Source organism: Sciurus carolinensis, chromosome 11, assembly GCF_902686445.1.
Source record: "Sciurus carolinensis chromosome 11, mSciCar1.2, whole genome shotgun sequence".
NCBI classification, from domain to species: domain Eukaryota; kingdom Metazoa; phylum Chordata; class Mammalia; order Rodentia; family Sciuridae; genus Sciurus; species Sciurus carolinensis.
The window spans coordinates 18,928,614-18,951,855 of record NC_062223.1 but is presented as its reverse complement, the minus strand read 5'-3'; the positions used below and the strand labels follow the sequence as shown (position 1 = coordinate 18,951,855).

General features: G+C 37.5%; 2 protein-coding genes and 1 pseudogene across 2 annotated transcripts; all 3 read right to left on the bottom strand.

Annotated features, from left to right (window-relative positions):
- Positions 1–2,684: 2,684 nt before the first annotated feature.
- On the bottom strand, positions 2,685–5,653 carry LOC124959102 (olfactory receptor 8J3-like; annotated as a pseudogene).
- Positions 5,654–10,494: 4,841 nt separating this feature from the next.
- LOC124959100 (olfactory receptor 5M10-like) lies at positions 10,495–11,442 on the bottom strand. The gene has a single exon (XM_047517742.1). It carries the CDS (start codon positions 11,440–11,442, stop codon positions 10,495–10,497), a length of 948 nt encoding a protein of 315 aa, XP_047373698.1.
- A 7,538-nt stretch (positions 11,443–18,980) lies between these two features.
- Positions 18,981–19,928, bottom strand: LOC124959099 (olfactory receptor 5M10-like). The gene has a single exon (XM_047517741.1). The coding sequence runs from the start codon at positions 19,926–19,928 to the stop codon at positions 18,981–18,983; it is 948 nt and encodes a 315-aa protein (XP_047373697.1).
- Between the last annotated feature and the right edge of the window lie 3,314 nt (positions 19,929–23,242).

The following is a 23,242-nucleotide window of genomic DNA, read 5'->3' as shown; positions in this document are numbered from 1 at the left end:
TCTTTTTAATTTTGTGAGGAGTCATCACATTGTTCTCCACAAAGACTAAACTAATTTACATTACCATCAACAGTGTACGGCAATAGACTTTTTTCACATGCCTGTCAACATCTGATAATTGCTTGAGCTTTTGATAATAGCCATTCTCACTAAGAAGGGGTGGTATCTCATAGTGATTATGAATTCATTTTGCCTAATAATTAATGACACTGAGCATCTTCTCATGTATCTATTGGCTGTGTCTATGTCTTCTGAGAAATGTGTCTGCAGATCTTTAGCCAACATTTTCATTGAGTTATTCATGTCTCTGCTCTTTATTAGTTGAGTTTCCTACATATTCAGGAAATTAAACCTTGCAGAGGAATACCTTGCAAATATTTCTCCCATCCTATATGTTGTTTTCCTCCTCTATGTATTGCTTCCTTTGCTCTACAGAGCTTTTTAGTTTGTTGCAGTCTCATCTGTAAGGTTTAGTTTTATTGTCTGTGCATTTCGGTTCATATCCAAAACACCCTTACCCATTACAATGTCCTGAATAATGTCACCTGTACATTTTTGTAGCAATGGCGTGGCTTACCACATTGTAGACAACCTGAATGCCTAAGAATTTCCAGGAAATAGCATCAGTTTTTCAAATCAAACATAAAAGGCAAGAAAATCTTCACTGGAGATGTTAAAATTCCTCAATGTTTTTGAATTGTAAAAATTCTGATGCTAATTAAAATCATGTTTTTTGGTTATTAAAGTAGTGGAAAACCCATTAAAACTATAAAGTCTTGGGATCTAAGCAAAGTATTGAGATATATGTTCATAGTCCTTCAAAGCAAAATGGATTCCTTAAAAAATAATGTGATCCTGTAGTCAATATTTGGATTTAAATTTGTAAAATAGAATTTACTAGTCTTCTGAATTTGGAGACATTTGATGGCTTGTGTTATATTTAAGTTCCTGAGGAGGTCTGATGTTTGCCCCAACTGAGATTTTTACACTTGTGACGCTTTCTGTACAGAGCATCCTTATATAAAGATATTGGGTCAGAGCTACTGCTGTGCTACAGATATAGTATGAAGGACCTTTATGGATTTCTTTTCAAGTCCTCCCTCACTTTCATGAGTATGCTCAGACAGTGCCTCACTTCCTGACTGTATGTTATATCTCCTATCTCCTCTAGTCCCTCCAAACACTTTTTACTGCAAGGTCTCACACAGGATATGCCATCGATCCTCCTGGGCACCAGGCACAACCTAAAATATCAGAGGAGCTAATGGTATAATCTTCCCTTGACCAATAGGAGATCAGAGCTGACCAACTACTTTCTTATCTTGCGTCATTAAATATTTGTGATTGGTAGATGTACCTGCTTGGGATGATGGAGTTGGATTCATCACATCTGAATGGAAGTGTGACAAATATATGAGCGAGTGCCTATGTTTGTGCCTTCATGCAGAACCTTTGAATTAAATGTTTATCTTTTATTCAAGCAAGCCTCTGTGTATTCTTTTTTGAAAACATTTGTAACTAAACAATGTAGAAAGTGAAGCTAATATGTAAATATTTGTGAGCTCTAATATTGAACACTAGTTGATGAGACATATACCAGATTTTAGGTAGTCCTGTTTCATAAAACATGCCAAAAGAGATGTTGGGGGGAGAATAATTCTCCCATCAAAAAATTCCATGTTCTGATTCCCAGAACCTGCAGACATGCTACCTTGAATTGAAAAAGAAATTTGACCATGTGATTAGGACTAAGGATCTTGAGATTGGGAGGGTCTCAAGGATGGCCTGGCTGGGACAATCATAATCACAAGGGAAAGACCATGAGAATCAGAGGACATGTGACCATAGGAAGAGTGATGGAATAGCTGGCTGGAAGTAGAGCACAGGCCAAAGGGAAACCTCAAGAAGCTGAAAACTACGGAAACAATCTCCTTGAGGTTTCTGAAGGAACAGACTTCTGTCACCGTACAAATACACACGCAAAAATACAAATGGTCATAGCTAAAACCATCAAGCTATTGATAATGTTGTCCCTCAAGACTAGAAAGCCATTAGTGTGTATCTAATCTCTTCTGCTTCCTTAAGACTAGATTTACATGATGATTAATTATCTGAGTCCCAGAGTTTGGTTTATTTCTGATCTCCCTGAAAATATCATAAATGCAGTTTCTTTCCAGATACTGCATTTACCTCAAGTTTCTGATTCTTCCTCCTTTACTCCATTGTGTATTGGGAGTATTTTACATGTACAGAGATTTGACCCATGGGAATATTTTTTTCTTGATCACGGAAGACTCTTGAGAGTATGTGACACTTTCAGGAAAATAGGACAATGTGTTTTATGAGGGAGGGCATGATTTTATTTCACTCCCAATTATATGAAGAAAATACATGAAAATACTAAAAGAAGTGACATTGAATGGTATGGCTTCATAACAAAGAAAATTAACTTTCTACAATAGTTTCAAAATGAGGTAGAAAAATTAATCATGCATTTTTTTGGGTGAATGACAGAATTTTGCTTTTTGTACATGCAGCAAGTGAGAGGGATTAAAGAAGAAAATGCATATGTTGACTTGTTTTAGTTTATTTTTCTACATGTTCTTTTACATGTGTACTAAATACTTTTTGTTTAGTATATGTCTTTTGCTAAAATTATAGTTTTAAATTTACATGGATTTGAACTATTTGCATGGACTATAGAGGAATCCCTTCAAAATGTCTTTTACATCTTTGGTCCTTAGACTATAAATTACAGGGTTTAGCATTTGTATCACTAAGGTGTAGAAAACTGAAGACATTTTGTCTGTGTTTAATGAGCGGTTGGTCCTTGCTTGCAAATACACAAAAAGGAGCATCCCTTGGAACACAGTGATGGCCACCATGAGGGAAACACAGGTGGAAAAGGCTTTTGATGTCCCTTGGAGGAACATATTCTCCAAATGGCAAGGACAATGTTGAAGTAGGATATCAGAATGATAATTGTGGAGAAAAACAAATTTGTCCCTGAAAAGATAAATACCACTGTTTCTGGAACGTAGGTATCAGAGCAGGACAACACTCACAAAGGAACATTATCACAGTAAAAATGATTGATTTTGTTGGATGAGCAGTATGACACAGAGAACACACAGGCGTAACCATAAAAGCTGTACAAAAGCCATAGAAATAGGTGAGGGACACCAGCAGAAGGCAGATCCTGCGAGATACCACCACCATGTAGAGCAGGAAGTTGCAAATGGCCACATAGGGGTCATAGGCCATCACCGCGAGCATGAAGATCTCAGCCACAATGAAAACCAGGAATCCTCCCAGTTGGGTGGCACATTCATAGTAGGAGGTGATTTTCTTACTTACTAAGAAGTTGACCAGCATTTTAGGGGCAATGATGGTAGAGTTGCCAAGATTGATGACAGCCAGATGTCGGAGGAAAAAGTCAATGTCACTTTCTCTGTTACATGCTAGATTTTTAAGTGTGTTATTTAAAATCAGTTTTTTCCGACTGACACACCTTTAAATGTTTCAATGCTTAACTGCTTTTCTCCCCATCTTCTCACAATTCTCAGAAACACGAGGCCACCAGAAACAATTGAGTTTCTTATATCTGTTTGGTTAAACAATGTATTTGTTTACTATATATGTAATAGTTTATATTAAGTGAAAATATATATAATCTCAAAAATTTTTTTGGACCATGGATTGAACCCATGGGTGCTTAACCACCAAGTCACATCCCCAGCCCTCTTTTTTAAAAAATTTTATTTGGAGGGCCTTGCTAAGTTACTGAGGCTGGTTTTGAAATTGAGACCCTCCTGCCTTAGCCTTCTGAGTCACTGGGATTACCATAATGCAAATATTACTTACATAAACATCAAACTTGATGAGTATACATGCATTTATACATGCACATGTATACGTACAGCCACAGAGTGCCCTTTAAGAAGTCAATGAACCAAAGTTACTTCCAGTTACCTTTTCTTGACTTACACAGGTGTCCTTTTCACACTATGCTTGCCATCAGTCAACGTACAGAATTTCAGTATTTCTATGGGAAACACTTTCAGAACACTTGATTTTTCCTTATTAATTGCTACACCACTTTTTTTTTCAACTGCCTGCAAAGAGTCCTGAACCTCAATACTTTGCTTGTTTTATAGAAAGTTTTATTCTATTAATTCAACTTCTAAATATATCAAACACTTCTAAATATATAGAAGGACTAGACATTCCACATAAGAACACTACCCACACAGCACTGTAAATAAAATTGCACACATAACAATGGCTATAATCTGAGGTTCCTCCTAATGTGACTATTTTGTCAACCTTTTCCCTTCTCACTTCCTTCTCTCTACTTTCATTCCAGTCTCTACAGGCCTAGATAACACTTAGAGGTGGTTGAATAAATTCATATTTAGAAGTCATTTACAGAGGACAAGCTTTCCTATGAATTTCAGAACAAAATGTACAAAATGTGCTAATTTTACTAACTACTTGGTCTACACTGGCAACCTCTTTAACATCTAGAGAATAGATGTTGTGAAATTGGGGCTCGTTTGTCCATTATATTCAGTGTATACACAGCAAGACAAAATGTACAAAACATACAGAAAACTGATGTCTGAAAAAGTCCAAGTATGAACACACTAACATATTATCTTTCGCCATTGTTTCCTTCCCATCTCCTCCACATCCCTGAACAAGTATAACAGTACTATACTGCTTACAGAGGTGGTTTATCAGTTCCATTCCCAAAAGACAATATTTCATATGAATTTTAGTAAAAAGATATCTACAAAGAGATATTTTACTATCTCTACATTTAGCATACATCACACATTTCTAAACATCCAGCCAGACTAAATGGTTCAATAAGGACTCAATTTGTCCACTATGTATGTGACAGTCTTGAATAAACTGTACACATGTAACAATCGTTCTAATTTGAAAATGTCTTCAAAGTATGAACATTCTGGCCCTTCACTGACCCAGAGGGCTATAATGCCCAAATTTTCAGAAGACAATACTTCCTAGGAATTTTAACACAAAACATATAATATTTGTTTACTAATTTTATGTATGTCATATGCTGTCAACCTCTTTAACCTCTTTATCTAGTAAGAGTAGATGTAGACCAGGACTCATTTATCCTCTATATACACTATGTACCCAACAAAGCATAACAAAACTCACAGACATGAGAAACAACTACTGCCTCATGGTAAGCATCCTGGCATGGTGCTCCTAAAGACCAGCACACGACTCTGTACTACTCAACAAGGGTTTGGCTATTGCCGCAACCCCCCAAACCCCAAACATTTCATAAGAATTTTAACAAAAAGAAATTTGTAAAATGAGTCATATTTCCACTTCTACTTTTAACAAATATCGGGCACTTTAGAATATCTAAAAAGTCTAGATATTTCAAAAGAAGTACTTAGCATTTTCAACTACATATACAATAACGAGGCATAAAATGCACACACAAAGCAATGGTTTCTATACGAAAACTGTCTTCTACATAAAACCACAGGACCCCCTGCTCAAGGTCAAAGTCTTCTCCACGTCCTCCAGCCTGCTGAACAAACCTGTACAAGTGTCGCTCCTAGAGGTGGTCTAACAACGCCCTTTCACAGTCACTTCCAGAGGACATTTTGGATTTTTTAAAACAAATGGGCATTTACAAGAGGTTTGCTTCTAACTCTGTCGTATGTCGGGCAACCTCTACATTCAGAATGTCCAGATGTAGCCCGTTTTAAAAGGGGGAAGGAGTTGAGAGCAGCTTTTTCATTTTATCTACACAGGCCTTCTGCAAATGGCCAGTAAGTCTTCCCAAGGGCGGTGGGCACTTCCAAGTGGTCACACCCGGCACGTTCTCTAGGGTTTCTCGCCAGTACAGGAACCCCAACCGCTGAATATGCTACCCTTTACACCATGATTGTCATCCGGGGTCCCGCCCACCTTCCAAACTCTGTCATCGGGGCCCCGCCCACCTCCCAGACCCTGTCATCCGGGGCCCCGCCCACCTTCCAGACCCTGTCATCCGGGGTCCCGCCCACCTTCCGGACCCCTAAGGCCTTTGCGTGCCTTGTGCTGGAGGCGCGGCCTAGAGGAGCCCTCAAGGAGCGGTTTCTAGGTCCCTGGTCTGCCCTGCTCCGCTATCCAACGTCTGATCCAGCTCTTGGGCGTCCACTTGCTTTCTTGGACCCTCGAAGTCCCCACCGCGTCCGCAGCAAATGGGCGGCCGCCATTCTTCTCGCAGCGATGGGACCACTGGGCCTGGAGACCGGGCAACCCCCGGGGTCGAGTGTCAGGAGCATCTTATTGACTAGGAGTCTGTTGTCGAGTTAACTGATTTTATTTTGCATCACACCTCACTTCAAACCTGTTCTAAGCCAATTTCTCCTAGTGCTGAACCCAGAGCAGGCTCACCAGAAGTGTCTTTTTCGCGGAGCTGTAGCTGGGTTCCTCCTCGGCTGCAGTGAGGATCGCAGGACAGCTCAGCATCAGGCGTTCTCTCTCATGTCCTCTGCGTCTGCTCTGGTTCTGCTGCTCCAAAGGCTTTGGGGCTCAGCGCAGTTTATAAGTTCTGGTTGTGGGTTTCCACCCCAAGGTTACACCCATCTGGGGTGTAGGATAAGCTGGGCCTAGCCTAGGCTTGTCCATTCAACCATATCCATGGTGTCCATGGTGTCCACGTGTCCAGCATAGGAGTAGATAGATAAGCATGCTCTGGTCAAGCACCAGGCTGGCCTATTTCTAACATGCTCACTACATCCAGTCCAACAGGTCACCAATGCCAGCAGGTCTTCCAGCCAGGGGGAGAGGCTCACCGGTCCTTCACAGCCCGGCCAGCCAGTGGGCAGTCGCAGCGGGAGCTCCAGAGATCTGCAGGGTAGGACAGGTGGCCTTTCCCCGGTTCCCCAGCTCGCTCAGGGCCTGGGACTGGAGGCCTTGGAGGGCCCCTGAGGGACCAGGGGAGCAGCCCACACTCCATTTCTCATCAAGCCCTCTGCAGAACCTCGGCATTTCTTTATGCAGTATGTGTTCATATGGGTTTTTATTTATTTGTTGGTTGGTGTTACCCTCTTGCGAAAACTTTCTGGTAAAAAGATAATCTAGTTAGAGATCAAATGTGTGTAAGGAAATGGGAGTGTGGCTCAGTGGTGCAGCATTTGGCTAGAATGCACAAGGCCTGGGTTTTGATCCACAAAAACCTCAGCCACCTGAGTATCCGGGATTATAGGCATATGCCACCATGAACAACTTACATGTAAATTTATTATGATGAAATATAACAAAATACAAACAAGCTGCCCACAAGATTAAGCATTTCATTAATAAAATTGATTTCTTCACATATGTCTGCACTCCCTAGTTTTTTATAATGACCATGTGCCTTTATAATTTGGAGTATATTTATAATGAAATGTCAAAAAAGATCTATAGGGACTGGAGTTGTGACTCAGTGGTAGAGTGCCTGCCTAGCATGTGTGAGGCACTGGGTTTGATCCTGAGAATCACAGAAAAGTAAAAGGCATGGTGTCCATATACAACCAAGAAAAATATTTTAAAAAAAGATCTATAAAATATCAAAATCCCTGATTTTGCATGGTATAGACAAATAATTCTGCTTACTATGCACATAAATTATGCTAAAATGCAATGTTAAGAAAAATAGAATTTAGCTATTTCTAGGATACCTATCAAATGATACTGCATTTGGAGTTTGTTGAGGGGGATGAGGGTGAATTGGAAAAGAGAGAGAGTTGGAATTAGAGCATTTTCTTTAGGGTTGCATTGTATCTAAGTGACTTTGGTCAAGTCATTTAATCTCTTAGTGCTTAAGACTCCAAATATCATACATGAAAATAATCCTTTCACCATTTCGTGTGTGATGATTAAAATAATAGTGTTAGAAATGTGATCACTGACCTATATGATTAGATGTCACTCACATTTTTTTTTTTTTTTTTTTGATGTTGCGGGGAAGTTAACCCAGAAGTTGAAGCATGATAGGCAGACACTCTATCCCTGAGGTACATGTCCAGTCCCACAATTTTTCTAGGCATGGTTATTTATGTTTTAATCTATTTTAAGAATTTGAACCTAGGAGTACTTAACCACCTGCCACATCCCCAGCTCTTTTTTTTTTTTCTTTCTTTTTTTTTTTTAAGAGGCAGGGTCTTACTGAGTTGCTAAGTGCCTCACTAAGTTGCTGAGGCTGGCTTTGAACTCATGATCCTTCTATCTCAGCCTCCCAAGCAACTGGGATTGCACCACAGAGCACCCCAGCTCCAATGTATCTTTCACAAAAGTCTGACATAACACAATGGAACAAAAAAATTACAAATAAAAGTAAATAACAAATACAAGTAAAGAAAGACTACAGTTAGGCTAAATCCTGGGATTAGAAAAGGGACAAAACTGAGTTTAAGTTGGGTTGCTGTAAGCCACAGAAAACTACAATATCAGAGGAAGCATACAGTTATTTTGGAAAAATATAGAGTATTTTTGCAGTGATTACAAAATATATTTTTCAGTTATGATTAAAATCTGGATGTTGAATAGTTCTTATTGCGATAAACGGAAAGAACTCTTCAATGAAAAAAAGGAAGTGTGCTATAAGATAAAGGGTTAGCCCAGAATATACGATACTGCTCCTCAAAGTGCAAGTAGATTCAGAGACTTTACTATTAAAAAAAAATATATTCTGCCACTTCTTTCTCAGCTCTTCAGCTTCATTGCTGTCTCTGGAGATTGCCTCCTCTCATTGACCAACTGTCACAGCCATAACCATTAAAAAAACAAAAAAAAAACCCAAAAATACAGGCAAACAAAGGACTCTGAAATTCAAATATTGCATTTTAGTGCACAGAAATATCTTCTCTTTTTTCTTTTTAAAAAAAGTTTCATTAGCTCATTTTGGTTATATATACAAGATTAGGGTTCATTTTGACATGATTACACAAGCATGGAATATAATTTGCTCCAGTTCAGTCCCAGATACCCTCCCCATTTTACTTCCCCATTCTCTTTCCTCTACTCTACTGATCTTCCATTTATTTATATATTTTATATTAGTGCTTTGTGAATATGCATAAAGGTAAGATGCACTTTGGTATATTCATGTACATGCACAGCAAAGTTTGTTCAGATTCATTCCACCATTTTCCCCTTTCCCATCCCTCTGCCCACCTCCTCAATCCATTTTCTCTATTCCAATAAAAAGAATTATGGCATTTGCTGGAAAAGGAATAGAGCCTATGCCTATGATGCTACGTGAAATGAGCCAGACCCAGAAAGTCAAAGACCAAATGTTTTCTCTGATACATGGAAGCCAGACCAAAATAAGGCGAGTAAAGAGGGAGGGGAAATTCCATGGAAACAAGAGAGATATTTTCTCTTTTTCTACTACTCTTTCTGAAACAAGATTTTGATGGAACCAAGTTTGTTAAATCAATCAAGAATTAAGATAGGAGGCCAAGTTTGCAAAAAATATAGGTCTGAGTTATTTTCTGCATAATATTTTTAAACATTTTACAATAAACATAGTAGGTAAACTCATAAAATTTCCTATACAGCTTTGATGTGAAACCAAAGTGCACAATACCAAATTACCAAATATCATAGTCAATTTAATGAAAGTTAATATACATTTTAGTATGCAGCCATTTGGTTGACTAATAATGAACTGAGGGGAATGAGGAATGTATTTCTTTATACAGCTGTTTCAGTATGATTGGTTGTACAGAAATAAATGAATAGAACCAATTGACCATAATTTAGGCCTATTCAGACATACTGGACAGAAGAAAAAGAAAAAAATAACTACCTGGACATTATTGAAAATTGAGTTGAATCCACACACATGGAAAACTGAAAGAGAGTGTTGAGAGTTCATTTTCAAAAGGGAAGAACATGACCGTGTCACTGAAGGTGAAAATGTTTTCCAAGGTAAATATGATGTAAGCTTTAGGAAAAAATAACAGAGACCTTAAATGGTTAGATGACGCATTTAAGTTTTCTGTCAAAAGATTCAAGTAATTATTCAGATATCAAAGCTATTTATTTATACCACATAACAAAGAAAAAATGATTTCGGTGTTGGAAAAAATATATACAAAAATAGAAAAACTCTTTGGACACTTGTGTAGCTGTGCAGACTACATCGTCAGAGATGAACTGCCAGTGTTTCCCTCAGGACAGGATACCTATCATACATGCCTCAAAGTAAGTAAAGACACAAAGTCAGTACTTGGAATCCTTGAACACTGACCAACATAGATTCAGTTTGTCTACTAAGGAACATATTTCCCCCTCTCAAAATTACAGTTTTGTTCAAAAACTGATCTTGAATAACTTAATTTCAAGGAAAAACAAACCAAGAAAGGTGGCCAATGAGCTCATGATGATAGATTGTCCTCACCTTCCAGTGGTATTTTGTCCCTTAAGGACTCATGTCATCACAGGCATTTAATCCTGAATACAAGCCTAAAATGCCATTTTCTGAAAGAAATTTCCCTTGATCACTCCTCGCATGGCACAGAGGACATCCTTGTTCCTGAGACTATAGATCAGCGGGTTCAGCATTGGGCTCAGGAAAGCATAAAATACTGCAATGACTTTGGACTGCTCTACAGATTTCTCTGACGGGGGCCTTAAGTACATGCAGAAAAGTGTTCCATAAAATATGGTGACCGTTGTCAGGTGGGAGCCACAAGTTGAAAAGGCTTTGCGCCTGCCTTCAGCAGAACGGATCCTCAGGACAGCTGCAAAAATGAAGAGGTAGGACAGAAAAATGACTGAGAGAGAGCTTGAGAGAGTGAAGCCAGCCACCACAAACATGGCCATCTTCTTGACGTGGGTGTCAGAGCAGGCCAGCAGGAGCAGGGGAGGATCCGCACAGTAGAAGTGGTTGATCTCCAGGGAGCCACAGAAGGATAGGTGGAAAGTCAGCAGTGCCTGAGACAGCCCATTAAGGAAGCCATACACATAAGGGAAGGTGACCAGAGAGATGCAGACATTCCTGGACATCCTGCTGCTGTAATGCAAAGGGCTGCAGATGGCCACATAGCGATCCAGGGCCATGGAAGCAAGGAGGTAAAACTCGGTGATCACCAGTGCAATGAAAAGGAAACACTGAGTGAAGCACCCGGCATAGGAAATGGTCTTTTGCTCTGAGAGGAAATCGTACAGCATGTTGGGAGTGATGTTGGAAGAATAGCAAATGTCTACAAGGGAGAGGTGGCCGAGGAAGAAGTACATGGGAGTTTGCAGGTGGGGACTGGAGCTGATCAGCCAGATCATGCACACATTTCCTGCCAGTGTGAGGAGGTAGATCACCAGAAATACCCCAAATAGGATCTTCTCCAGCACTGGGTCATCTGTCAGTCCCAAGAGAATGAATGCCATCCCCACAGTGTGGTTGGGGGAAGACATTTTCCTCTCTCTTGGGAGCTCCAAGTGATGGAGAAAGTGAATGTGATCCAGATTCTGCATGTGTTCCATTCACATCATCATTCTCTGAGTGATCCAATCACCTAGGGGACAACTTTCTGCTCTTCTCATCTAATGCTTCAGGATTTCTACAAGATGCTATTACTAAGTCTGTTATCTCTGTTTCTCTCTATATTGAAAAGGGAGACACATATTCAGTGTTTTTCTGTTGTTTCCCTCATACTTTCATATCTATGCATAAATTCATTCTTACACTTAAAAATATATCCAGACAATTATACCTTCTATTAATGATCTCTATAGCTTTTATTTTCCTCAAAACTTCAGAACAAATAAACTTCATCCTATTGGACAAAGAAGGATTTTTGATTTCCAGACTCCAACAACTTTAATAACCTATTATTCTAGATATAATACAAAGGATGAACAATCAATGTATATTTTCACTTCAGATCCATAGTTTTCTGGCTCATCTTTATTCACAAAATAATGAAGTTGTACAATGCATCTCTTAATACATGAAAAAAGTCCTACAGAATGATGACTGTTTCTCTCTCCTTTGATACTTATCCATAAATGTATTCATATGTAATCAACACTTCACTTTTTTCCCCTTAGTATATGACTTTACAGGTGGGTACACATCCTGACTGAGCACATGTAACACAGTGAAAGGAAAGGAGAGTGACACATAAACAAAAACGTAAAATCTACTGTCAGATGAAAGTAAACTATAGGAAACTAATTGATGGTAGGATTCTCTTACATGGCCAGCAGAACTTCCTAGGAAAGCAGCACTTGGATAGCTCATGATCAACCCAATTTTCTGGGAAGAGGGTAGATTTTTTGGTTCCTGTTATTGGTGTCACTAGTCTGTTCACTAAATAGGTACAAACAAAGCATAGATGTTTGAAAGTATCCTTGATTTCCATCTTGATACACTCTCTCAAGATTTTCTGAAAATGTAATTCTACTGTAAACATTATTTCTCATATATTATACTCCAAAGCCATTGTTTATTGGACTCCCACAAATGCATTAGAAGGGCTCATATAGAATAATGGATTCTTCAGAGTCAAAAGAATGTCATCAAAAGAAGAAAAGAAAGGGGAATGATCAATCTACTCTTCTTATATCAATGGAATACCAACCTGCACACAAATGTAAAATGTATTTTTAATTAACAAATGCAGAAATTCACCTACCTGCAAATATTAATGCACCATATTTTGTAGGCACAATGTGGGGACATTTATAAGGTTTTGTTTGGTATAGTCTCCTGTGTTTTAAAAATAGTAATAATTTTTAAAAACCAATTAAATATTCTTGATTCTCAGGGGCATAATATTAATTGATGCTTTGAGGACCTGGATTCTCCTTTGAGGTTCAAATCCTTACCTAACATTGGCATACAGTTTGATATGAGTTTGCAGGATATTTTCAGCACAGATAGAGAAATAATCCATTGTGTTCAGTAATTTAAAAGGAGGAAGATAGGGGTAGATAATTTTGTACATTTAGTGTATGTAGTAAAGACAAAACATTTCCCGTGGGAAGTCTACTGTGTTCCTCTCTAGACTCTGAGTAAGAGAAAGTGAGGCAGGCGGAGCTTTCAGTGCAGGAGATGAGGGAGCGAGCAGAAGAGTGCTATCAGCAGCCACCGTGGAGGTTCTGGTGTGGGCTGAGGGTGCTGTGGAGGGTGGAGCTTATGGATTTCTGCTAGAACCAGGCTGGCTTATTGAGCTAATGCCATCAATATGCTAAGGAATCCCAGACGTTTGTGAGAAACTGGATCAGTCATGCACTTAATGATTCAGATAGCTGGTGATTGCAGAGGAAGTTTGAAAATAGCATGGAGAATAGTTGAACAGTGTGGGACAATGCATTTGTGAGAGGAGAAGGAAGCTAGAGATCCTTTCATTAGTCTGTTTTTTTTCCAGTGCACAGACATTCCTATGATCATCCAATCAAATAACTTAGCATTTCAAACTGCAGTCTTGCCAAGCCAGAAGAGACATTTGTTAATATCCAAATAATGAGGGGGCTGGGAGATAGCTCAGTTAGTAGAGTGCTTGCCTTGTAAGCACAAGGCCCTGAGTTCGACCCCCAGCACCCACCCCCCAAAAAAATCCAAATAATGATTATTGCTGAGAGCAGTGATCAATAATGTGAATTTTCATATCAACATCAAAATATAGATTTCTATTATTCTTTTCAAATTTGAAGTTTGAGCATTTGCCATACTTTTTCTCAAATTGAGGGAGAATACATTCCTTCATCTCAAATTTTTGTTTTATTCTGATTTCTCACTTAAAACACTAAACACAGCTTAACTACTTCCATGTAGTAAAACATCTTAAAGGACTGCCAATTAGTATGCCTATTCCTGAGGCCTTAATTCAGATTTTCCCATTTTTGGAAATCCATGTGACAAATTTTCAGTATGAATAAAATCTTCCTTGAGCTGTTTAAATACTTATATTTTTTGATATGCATTATATGTAACCTTGTGATAAATTATAAGGATTACCAAAGATGTTTATAACAGGAAATAAGAGGATCTGAATAGTAACCAAATGGGTAATTTTCAAAAACCCACTGATATCTATTTTCAATCTAGACACATAGATATCAGTAGGCATCACAGGATCAGACGTTTACATTAAAAATGCAATGTTAACTCACTTATACAGGAATGAACAGGGTTAGATGACATAGATTTTGCCTAGTTTTATTATAATAACCCAAAGTTTTTTGCATTCATCTTTTTTTTTCACCTACAAAGTCTTCATAGGCTGTGTTTAAATTTTACTTGAGGGCTTTCCTCTTCAAGTCAAGTTACTTTACTTCACTGGAATCCCCACTGATGTGTCAGTTAGTGTCACCTAAAGGCTTCAGCTCTACAAATTTCACACTAATCAGTTATCTGGGTATAACCTCCTGGTCCTGTGGATTCTGTGAATTTTTTCTATTTTTGGTGATGATTCAGTGGTTATTTTTATTGGATTTTTATAGCAGAAGTCTTAGTGTAGCTGTGCTACTATAACAAGTATGGGGCACCAGGTGATTTATAAATAATAAAACTTTATTCCTCATTGTTCTGGAAGGTGAATGATTCAAGATCAAGTTATAGGCAGGTAAAGTGTGCACTGAGGACCCTGTCTCTTCATCCACGTTGACTCCTTGAACACTGTACTCTGACATGGCAGAAGGGCTAAAAGTGGCTAAATTTTACCCTCCAGTCATTCTGTAAGGTTCTGGAACTCTCAGGAACTAATCACCTCCTCAGTGCCACACTATCAGGCACTTCTGTGGTCAGTTGTTTGTGACTAAGTAGTTTCCGCTGTTCAGTCTTAACAACTGAGGTCTCATGGGTTGGTTTTCAGATAAGTTCTATCATTCACTTCCTACCTCATCAGTATTCAGACTCTCTGAGCTACCCTTATCAGAAAGTGAGTAATGTAAACCCTGAAAATGATTCACATTTATGATGTGTGTAGCTTAGTTTCCTTTTGTAAAAACTGATTATCTTCTCAAAGTAAACCCATATCTTTAATTTCACATATTTTTCTTACCAGGTTAGTTGAATTGGTATGCCTACTTTAAAATTAAAGTCATATTTGTTTTATTTTTTCACAAAGAATGTAGTATTTTCGAGCTTTTTATGACCTTGCAGTGGATTTTATCAGTTTCCTTTAATCAAACCAATGAACCTTTTCTTTTTTTTTTTAATTTATTTTTTTACAGACTGCATTTTGATTCTTTGTATATAAATGGGGTACATCATTTTGTTTCTATTGTTGTACATGATGTAAATTCATACCATTCGTAAAATCATACATGTACAAAGGGTAATGATGTCTGTCTCATTCCACCATTTTTCATACCCCCTCCCTCTCATTTCCTTCTACATAATCTAAAGTTACTCCATTCTTCCCTCACTCCTCACCCTCCCACACCCATTTATAATCCTTCTCCACTTATCAGGGAAAACATTCAAACTTTAGTTTTCTGGGATTGGCTTATTTCACTTAGCATGATATTCTCTAATTCCATCCATTTGTCTGCAAATGCCATAATAGTATTCTTCTTTATGGCTGAATAATATTCCATTGTGTATATTTACCACAGTTTCTTTATCCATTCATCTGCTGAAGGACATCTAGGTTGATTCCACAATCTAGCTATTGTGAATTGAGCTGCTATAAACATTAATGTGGTTGCATTACTGCGGTATGCTAATTTTAAGTTCTTTGGGTATAAACTGAGGAGTGTAATAATTGGGTCAAAAGGTGGGTCCATTCCAAGTTTTCTGAGAATTCTCCACACTGCTTTACAGAGTGGCTCCACCAATTTGCATCTCCACCAGCAATGTAAAAGTGTGCCTTTTTCTCCACATCCACACCAACATCTATTATTGTTTGTATTCTTGATAATTCATCTTACTCCAATTAGAATGGATATTATCAGATGGCCCTTTTCTCAATGTAAGATATCCACTCTTGATTTGAACTTTCCTTTTCAGGGATGATTTATATCATTTTCCCTGAAATAGTGTTAGTAACTATAAGTTATATAAATTTAGTTATTTTCGATGGTAGTGGGAATTGAACCCAGGGTTCCTGTATCACTGAGCTACATTCCCAACTTTTTAAATTTTATTCTCTATTTTGAGACGCAGTCTTGCTAAGTTTTAGAGACTGGCCTTGAACTTCCAATCTCAGCCTCAGCCTCCTGAGTTGCTAGGAATACAGACATGTCCCATGACACCTGGATAATTTTACATGATTTTTGCCAATTATTTAATTTTATAAACTATTTAAGCATAACTCTTTCTTTAATACCCATGAAAAGTTGGTCTTAGTATTGAACAACTAAATCAGGCACAAGTACTTACAGTTTGGTTAAAACCCTTGGAAATCAGCTTTTTCTTAAGTACGTTATCTAATATTGTTATACCACATTTTAGTACACCACTTTTCATATCTAAGCAGCATTTTTTTCTTTAAGAAAGTCTTTGCAAATACAAGTTTCTGCTTATGAACTGTTACTTTATTGAGGTATATTTGGACAGTTTAGTTGCTACTTACTTTTCTTGGAATTTCCTGATGTATAAAATTACCAATGGCAAATGGATATCAAAATTTTACTGTATCCTCCTTAGCAATGACAGTTTTCATACCCATTTTCTGTGTGAATATAGTATATATCAAATCCAAACATCAGATACCATTTATTGAAACTCAATAAATGTCAGACACTATTATAATGATGTCCATATTCCACATGATCTAAAATTCTAATCAAGACAGAATTTTTTTCTATGTTTGAACGAAGTTTAGAAGTACATGTGGTCTGTAATTTCTTGAGGGAGGTACTGTTGGACAGCTTTCTTAGGGATTAGATTCTGCACTTTAAGTCTTCTCTAAAAAAAGAAAATCTTTGGGCACTTTGGATTGGACAAAAACAAATTTTGGTGTAATAATGTCAATGAGTATATACATTAATGTCCCAGGGTAAATGCTAATCTCCTCATTAATAGGTCAATACTACCTCCCTGCTTTTCTGGCAAAAAAAAAAAAAAAGAAAAAGAAAAAGAAAAATTAACTGATCTCTAATCCTTCATCACTCAATCACTCATCCATCCTTTCAATGACCTCTGTTCCAAACATTTCCCTGGGATCCAAGGGACTTTGCCATAGAAATAATAGTACTAATACATCATTTTCCAGATTTTTCACAGTAATGTACAATGCATGCATTTTACATGTGTAGCCACATTTGTATTTTACACATAGTTTCAACCCTGAGGCATTGCATGTATAATTTCAGGGTTAAAGGTATTATATTGCACCATGCCTCTAGTTTTCATTTTTATAAGAAAAATTTGAAGAATAATAATAATGAGGTAACTATTTACTATAGATTAAGACATTAAAAATTTGTAGAGTGTAGCCAGAATAATTGAAGAACTAGAACAAAAATAAATTTGCTTACTCTAAAATAAGATGACATCACAAATCTGCAGGAATCAAAGGCTTACTTAATAAATAGTGGGGAAAATGGTAAAATTGCAAGCCTCATTGTTATATACAATGTTACAGGATATCACATAATTGTTCCCACCATAATTTAATAAATTTTTATGTAATATGACCATATATATCAACAACCTTATAGAAGTGCTGTTTTATTAAATTTTAGATGGAGGAAATGTTAACAAACAAAAATTGATAATATTTCTCTGAATTGTCACACAATTTATTTAAATAATCATTGCAAATAATAGGATAGGTAATTACCAAATGTATGTTATACTTTATTTCTTCAATATATATTTCAATTCTTCTTGTCTTCATTATGAAAGATTATTTCTAAGAATTCCAATTGAGAGAAAAAAGTACAAAGTAATCTGAAATGATAATTCCTGAAAATGATAAAATGTGCAATAAAATGCTTACCTTCAAGTTCTTCTACTCATAATTTATATTATTAGGACTTCCTGGAAGCTTACAATGGTATTGGTTACAATTAAAGTGCAAAATATTAAAATACCATATGTCTAAGGCAATTTCATGAAGAAGACTTTGAGTTTTACTACACAACCATCTGGTTGAATAACAAAGTATGAATTAGGCAGGTGAAGAACGTGTTAATATCCTCCACTATTGATATTTCATGAGAAGTATTGAAAAGTAAAGAATTTAGCAAATAATGATTCATAGAGAGGTTTATGAACCAAAGTAATATGAGACTTCTCCTCCAGAGTGAAATGTACACAACTATTTAGCTATATCCTTTTTAAGTGTATGGATGCATTTAAGGAAGCCCATGGAGAGATATGACTGGCTCCTAATAACTTAGGTCTAGGTCAGAACTATGGTAATGAAAAATAACTTTGACTTCCATTGATGATTATTTGAATCTACACACTTGGGTACTCAGAAGCTGGAGTGGGCACTGAGTTTCAAAATTGAGGAGCATCATCAGAATTATTAAAAATTGACAAAAAGCTTTAGGTGATTTAGGGGTGGGAGAATGTTACAACAATTTTAAACACACAGAAGAACTATATAGTTAAACTTTGTGCAAGGTTCTTTCAGTGATTAAACAGACAGTAGAGCCATGGTTCTCTGGGAGACATGAAGCCAATCACCACCTTTTAAATCCTTGTATCCCTGTGGACCATGTTTGTCAGAGAAGATGATTTATATTGTTCCACTAAGGTAAAGTAGTAAGAAATATACCTCCCTAGAAACAAAGACATGAAGTCATTATGTGTGATCATTGACTACTCACCAAAGCACATTCAGAGTTTCTCTGGTAAAGGACTTATTTTTCAGTTTCAATATTAGAGAGTTTATGTTTAAACATGATCAAGAAAGTGTTCATTTTTTGAAGAAATTAAAAGAAGTGCCCACTGAGAGCTCATGATTCTAGATAAGTCATCACCTTCTAGTGGTAGTTTGTCCTTTCAGGACTCACATTGTCATCACAGGCACTTAATCCTGAATACAAGCCTAAAATGCCATTTTCTGAAAGAAATTTCCCTTGATCACTCCTCGCATGGCACAGAGGACATCCTTGTTCCTGAGACTATAGATCAGCGGGTTCAGCATTGGGCTCAGGAAAGTAAAAAATACTGCAATGACTTTGGACTGCTCTACAGATTTCTCTGACAGGGGCCTTAAGTACATGCAGAAAAGTGTTCCATAAAATATGGTGACCGTTGTCAGGTGGGAGCCACAAGTTGAAAAGGCTTTGCGCCTGCCTTCAGCAGAATGGATCCTCAGGACAGCTGCAAAAATGAAGAGGTAGGACAGAAAAATGACTGAGAGAGAGCTTGAGAGAGTGAAGCCAGCCACCACAAACATGGCCATCTTCTTGACGTGGGTGTCAGAGCAGGCCAGCAGGAGCAGGGGAGGATCCGCACAGTAGAAGTGGTTGATCTCCAGGGAGCCACAGAAGGATAGGTGGAAAGTCAGCAGTGCCTGAGACAGCCCATTAAGGAAGCCATACACATAAGGGAAGGTGACCAGAGAGATGCAGACATTCCTGGACATCCTGCTGCTGTAATGCAAAGGGCTGCAGATGGCCACATAGCGATCCAGGGCCATGGAAGCAAGGAGGTAAAACTCGGTGATCACCAGTGCAATGAAAAGGAAACACTGAGTGAAGCACCCGGCATAGGAAATGGTCTTTTGCTCTGAGAGGAAATCGTATAGCATGTTGGGAGTGATGTTGGAAGAATAGCAAATGTCTACAAGGGAGAGGTGGCCGAGGAAGAAGTACATGGGAGTTTGCAGGTGGGGACTGGAGCTGATCAGCCAGATCATGCACACATTTCCTGCCAGTGTGAGGAGGTAGATCACCAGAAATACCCCAAACAGGATCTTCTCCAGCACTGGGTCATCTGTCAGTCCCAAGAGAATGAATGCCATCCCCACAGTGTGGTTGGGGGAAGACATTTTCCTCTCTCTTGGGAGCTCTAAGTGACAGAGAAACTGAGTGTGATCCAGATTCTGCATGTGTTCCATTCACATCATCATTCTCTGAGTGATCCAATCACCTAGGGGACAACTTTCTGCTCTTCTCATCTAATACTTCAGATTTGTAGATTTCCTTTATACCTTATAGGATGTTTACAATGCTTCTCTCTTTCTTCTGTATCTAAACACAGACCATGGTGTTATATTTTCTTTTTCACTGTCCTATTTGTATACTTATATATGAGTATATATTGGTATGCTTATATATGCACATATTTTAGGTTTTTTTAAATTATTGCTATTATTAGTATTTTTCCCACACTTTCTTTTTTAAAAAATAAAAAAAACTATATCCAAGGGAATAAGAAATTAACCTCATAAGGTCATTTCCTTCATACAGATTGATAAACAAGGATATTTGCTTCCCATGGTCATCCACACACCAAATATACTCTCATATTTTTTGTTGTTTTTGGATATGGAATAAAGGATGGCTATTCAGTTAAATACTTCACTGGAAATCCATTTTTATCTGATTTACCTTCATTCAGAGAACAAAGATATTTGGAAATTTATCTGGATATTTGATCAAAATAATTCTTAATGAATTGTACTTCATGTTCAGAATTTAATCCAAGCATTTATTCATATATACCTCACAACTTGCTTTTTTCCGCCGTTCTAGCATATGAGGCTACAACAGTAAACAAGTTCTGCACCATCATAAAGCATACATTGCAGAGCAGAAGGAAAGATAATTTACAAGTTCCCAGAACTATACAAACTACTGTTAGATAAAAAGAAGTTCTATGAAGAGTGAACAAGGTGAAATGCTTTACATGGCCAGTGGAGCTTCCTGAATAGGTGGCCTTCGGAAAGCAAATAAGCAATGAAAGTATCTGGGGAAGAGGGTGAATTTTTTGGTTCCTATATTTCTCTTATTGATCCATTCATGAATATATTAGTTCCAAGAAGTAGTGCTATTTAAATATATCCTCAGTTTTCACCTGGATACACTCAGGTTTTTGCAAAAATATGACTCTACTGTAAAAATTAATTCTGAAGTATTGTACCCTAAGGTTATTGTGCACTGGAATCTCACAAATACATCAAAAGAGCTTGCAAAAAATGATTAATTCTTCATCAAAGAAATATCATCATAAAAATAACAAAGAGCATGGGTGGTACATGCCTCTAATTCAGGAGGATCACAAATAGGAGATCAACCTCAGGAACCATGTGAAACCCTAGGCAGTTTAGTGAGACCCTACCTCAAAATAAAGCATAATAAAAAGGACTGGGGATGTAGTTCAGTGGCAAAATGCCTATGGGTTCAATTTCTAGTCAGCAAAATAATTTTAGCGAAGAAAGAGAATTGACCAAATATTTTCCCTGCCTAAATGGAATACTAATCTCTGCACACTTTCAGTTAAAAAATTGAAAAAGTCACCTACCTGACAATATCAACACACCATATTTTGTACACACGAAGTGGGAATATTTATAAGGTTTCTCTTTGGTATAGTTCCTTGAAATTTTTAATAACAGTTTAAATAAACAATTAAAATGTATTTGATCCTTAAGGGCTTAACATTAATTGATTCTCTGTGGACCTGGATTCTCCTTAGAGATTCAAATCCCTACCTAATGTTTTTATACACAACTTGATGAGTGTGCAAGAGATCTTGAGCACAGATAGAGAAAAAAATCACCATGCTCAGTTACTTAGATGGAGGAAAATAGAGGTAGATATATTTTGTATATTTAGTGTACTAATGACAAAACGTAGCCCATGAGATGTCTGTTGGGTTCTTCTCTAAACATTGAGGTGAGGCCATCTAATAAGACTGAAGATATGGCAAGTGGAGATTTCAGGATAGGAGATGATGGAGAGAGCAGAAGAGTCCGCTCATCTGCGGTGGAGGTTCTGGGCAGGGCTGAGGGTCCTGTGGTGGGTGGAGCGGATGGATTTCTGTTGGCACCAGGCTGACCTATTCAATTAATGTTATCAATATGCTAGGAATCACGGACATTTGTGAGAAACTCGATCACTCATGTAGTTAATGATTCAGAAAGCTGGCGATTGAAGAGAAGAGTTGAAAGTAGAGTATAGACTGTTATTAAACAGTGCTGGACAAAACATTTGTTAGAGGAGAAGGAACTTAGAGGTGTTTTTTTGCAGATAGTACCACGTCATTACAATCCAATTGCTCAAATTGTATTCACATCAAGCCAGATGAGGCAGGTCAATTTTGTTACATATAAATAATATGTAATTCTGTAAGAAATTAATCAAATCAATATCAAAACATGGATTTTTAACCCCCCAAAATATAAAATGTGAATATTTTCCATTTATTTTCTTTTTCAAATTGAGGTGGAAAGATTTATCTCAATTGTTCTATCATTCTGACTCCTTGAATAAATAAAAATTATGCAAATTTTAAAAATACAATCTTAATTTTAAATATTTCTGTGAACTGAAAGACAAATTTTAATTAGTGTGTCTAATTTCCCAACCCCTTAATGTGAACCTGTTTTTTGGGAACACGAGATGACAGTGTAAATAAAGTGAGTCCGTAAATGTTTATTTTATTGACCTCTGAGTACTTTAGGTAGGAAAATTAATTTCTTAACCATACCCTGTCTGAAGTCACTGATGTCAAGATATTAGTTCAGTATATTAATCTGGAACTTAGGTGAGCAGTCAGTACTAGAGATAAATTTTTTGAAATCATTGCAGACTTCCTAAATCACCTAAGAATAATGCAGATAACCAAACAAACATTAAGGAGGAAGAACCAAGGAATTTACCTGGAAAGAAGGAGTACGGAAGAAAAAGAGGAAAAAAACAAGAGAGATGCAAATCTGAAACCTAGAAATGGGTCCATAGACGTAGCCAGAGGAAGCAGTTGTGGCAATTCCTCCTGAGATAATAAGAAATTAAGACAGATAATAATCTCTTAATGCAGTGGAGCTGAGGACTCATGCTTCCCTGACAGAACAGATCAATGAAGAAGTCTTACAAAAATTGTGGAGAGCTAATGAACCCTGGTCATCAGCGGATTCTGTGGTGTCTGCAAAACCATGCCTGGGAAACATCCCTTGTCAAAGGCAGGACATGGGAACAACTTTAACACTCGGCCCCAATGCCGACAGTCACATATGTTCCAGTACAGTGGGTTTTCTGGGTACAGCAGGATAGCCACAAGATGTGTCTAACGCTGTAATTTTTAGTGCACAAAGAAGCCTCTTGATAACTCACAGGACTTGGAACAATTTTCAGAGCTTCT

Coding starts and splice junctions, on each gene's coding strand:
- LOC124959100 (XM_047517742.1), bottom strand. CDS start 11,442: ATGTCTTCCCCCAACCACACTGTGGGGATGGCATTCATTCTCTTGGGA.
- LOC124959099 (XM_047517741.1), bottom strand. CDS start 19,928: ATGTCTTCCCCCAACCACACTGTGGGGATGGCATTCATTCTCTTGGGA.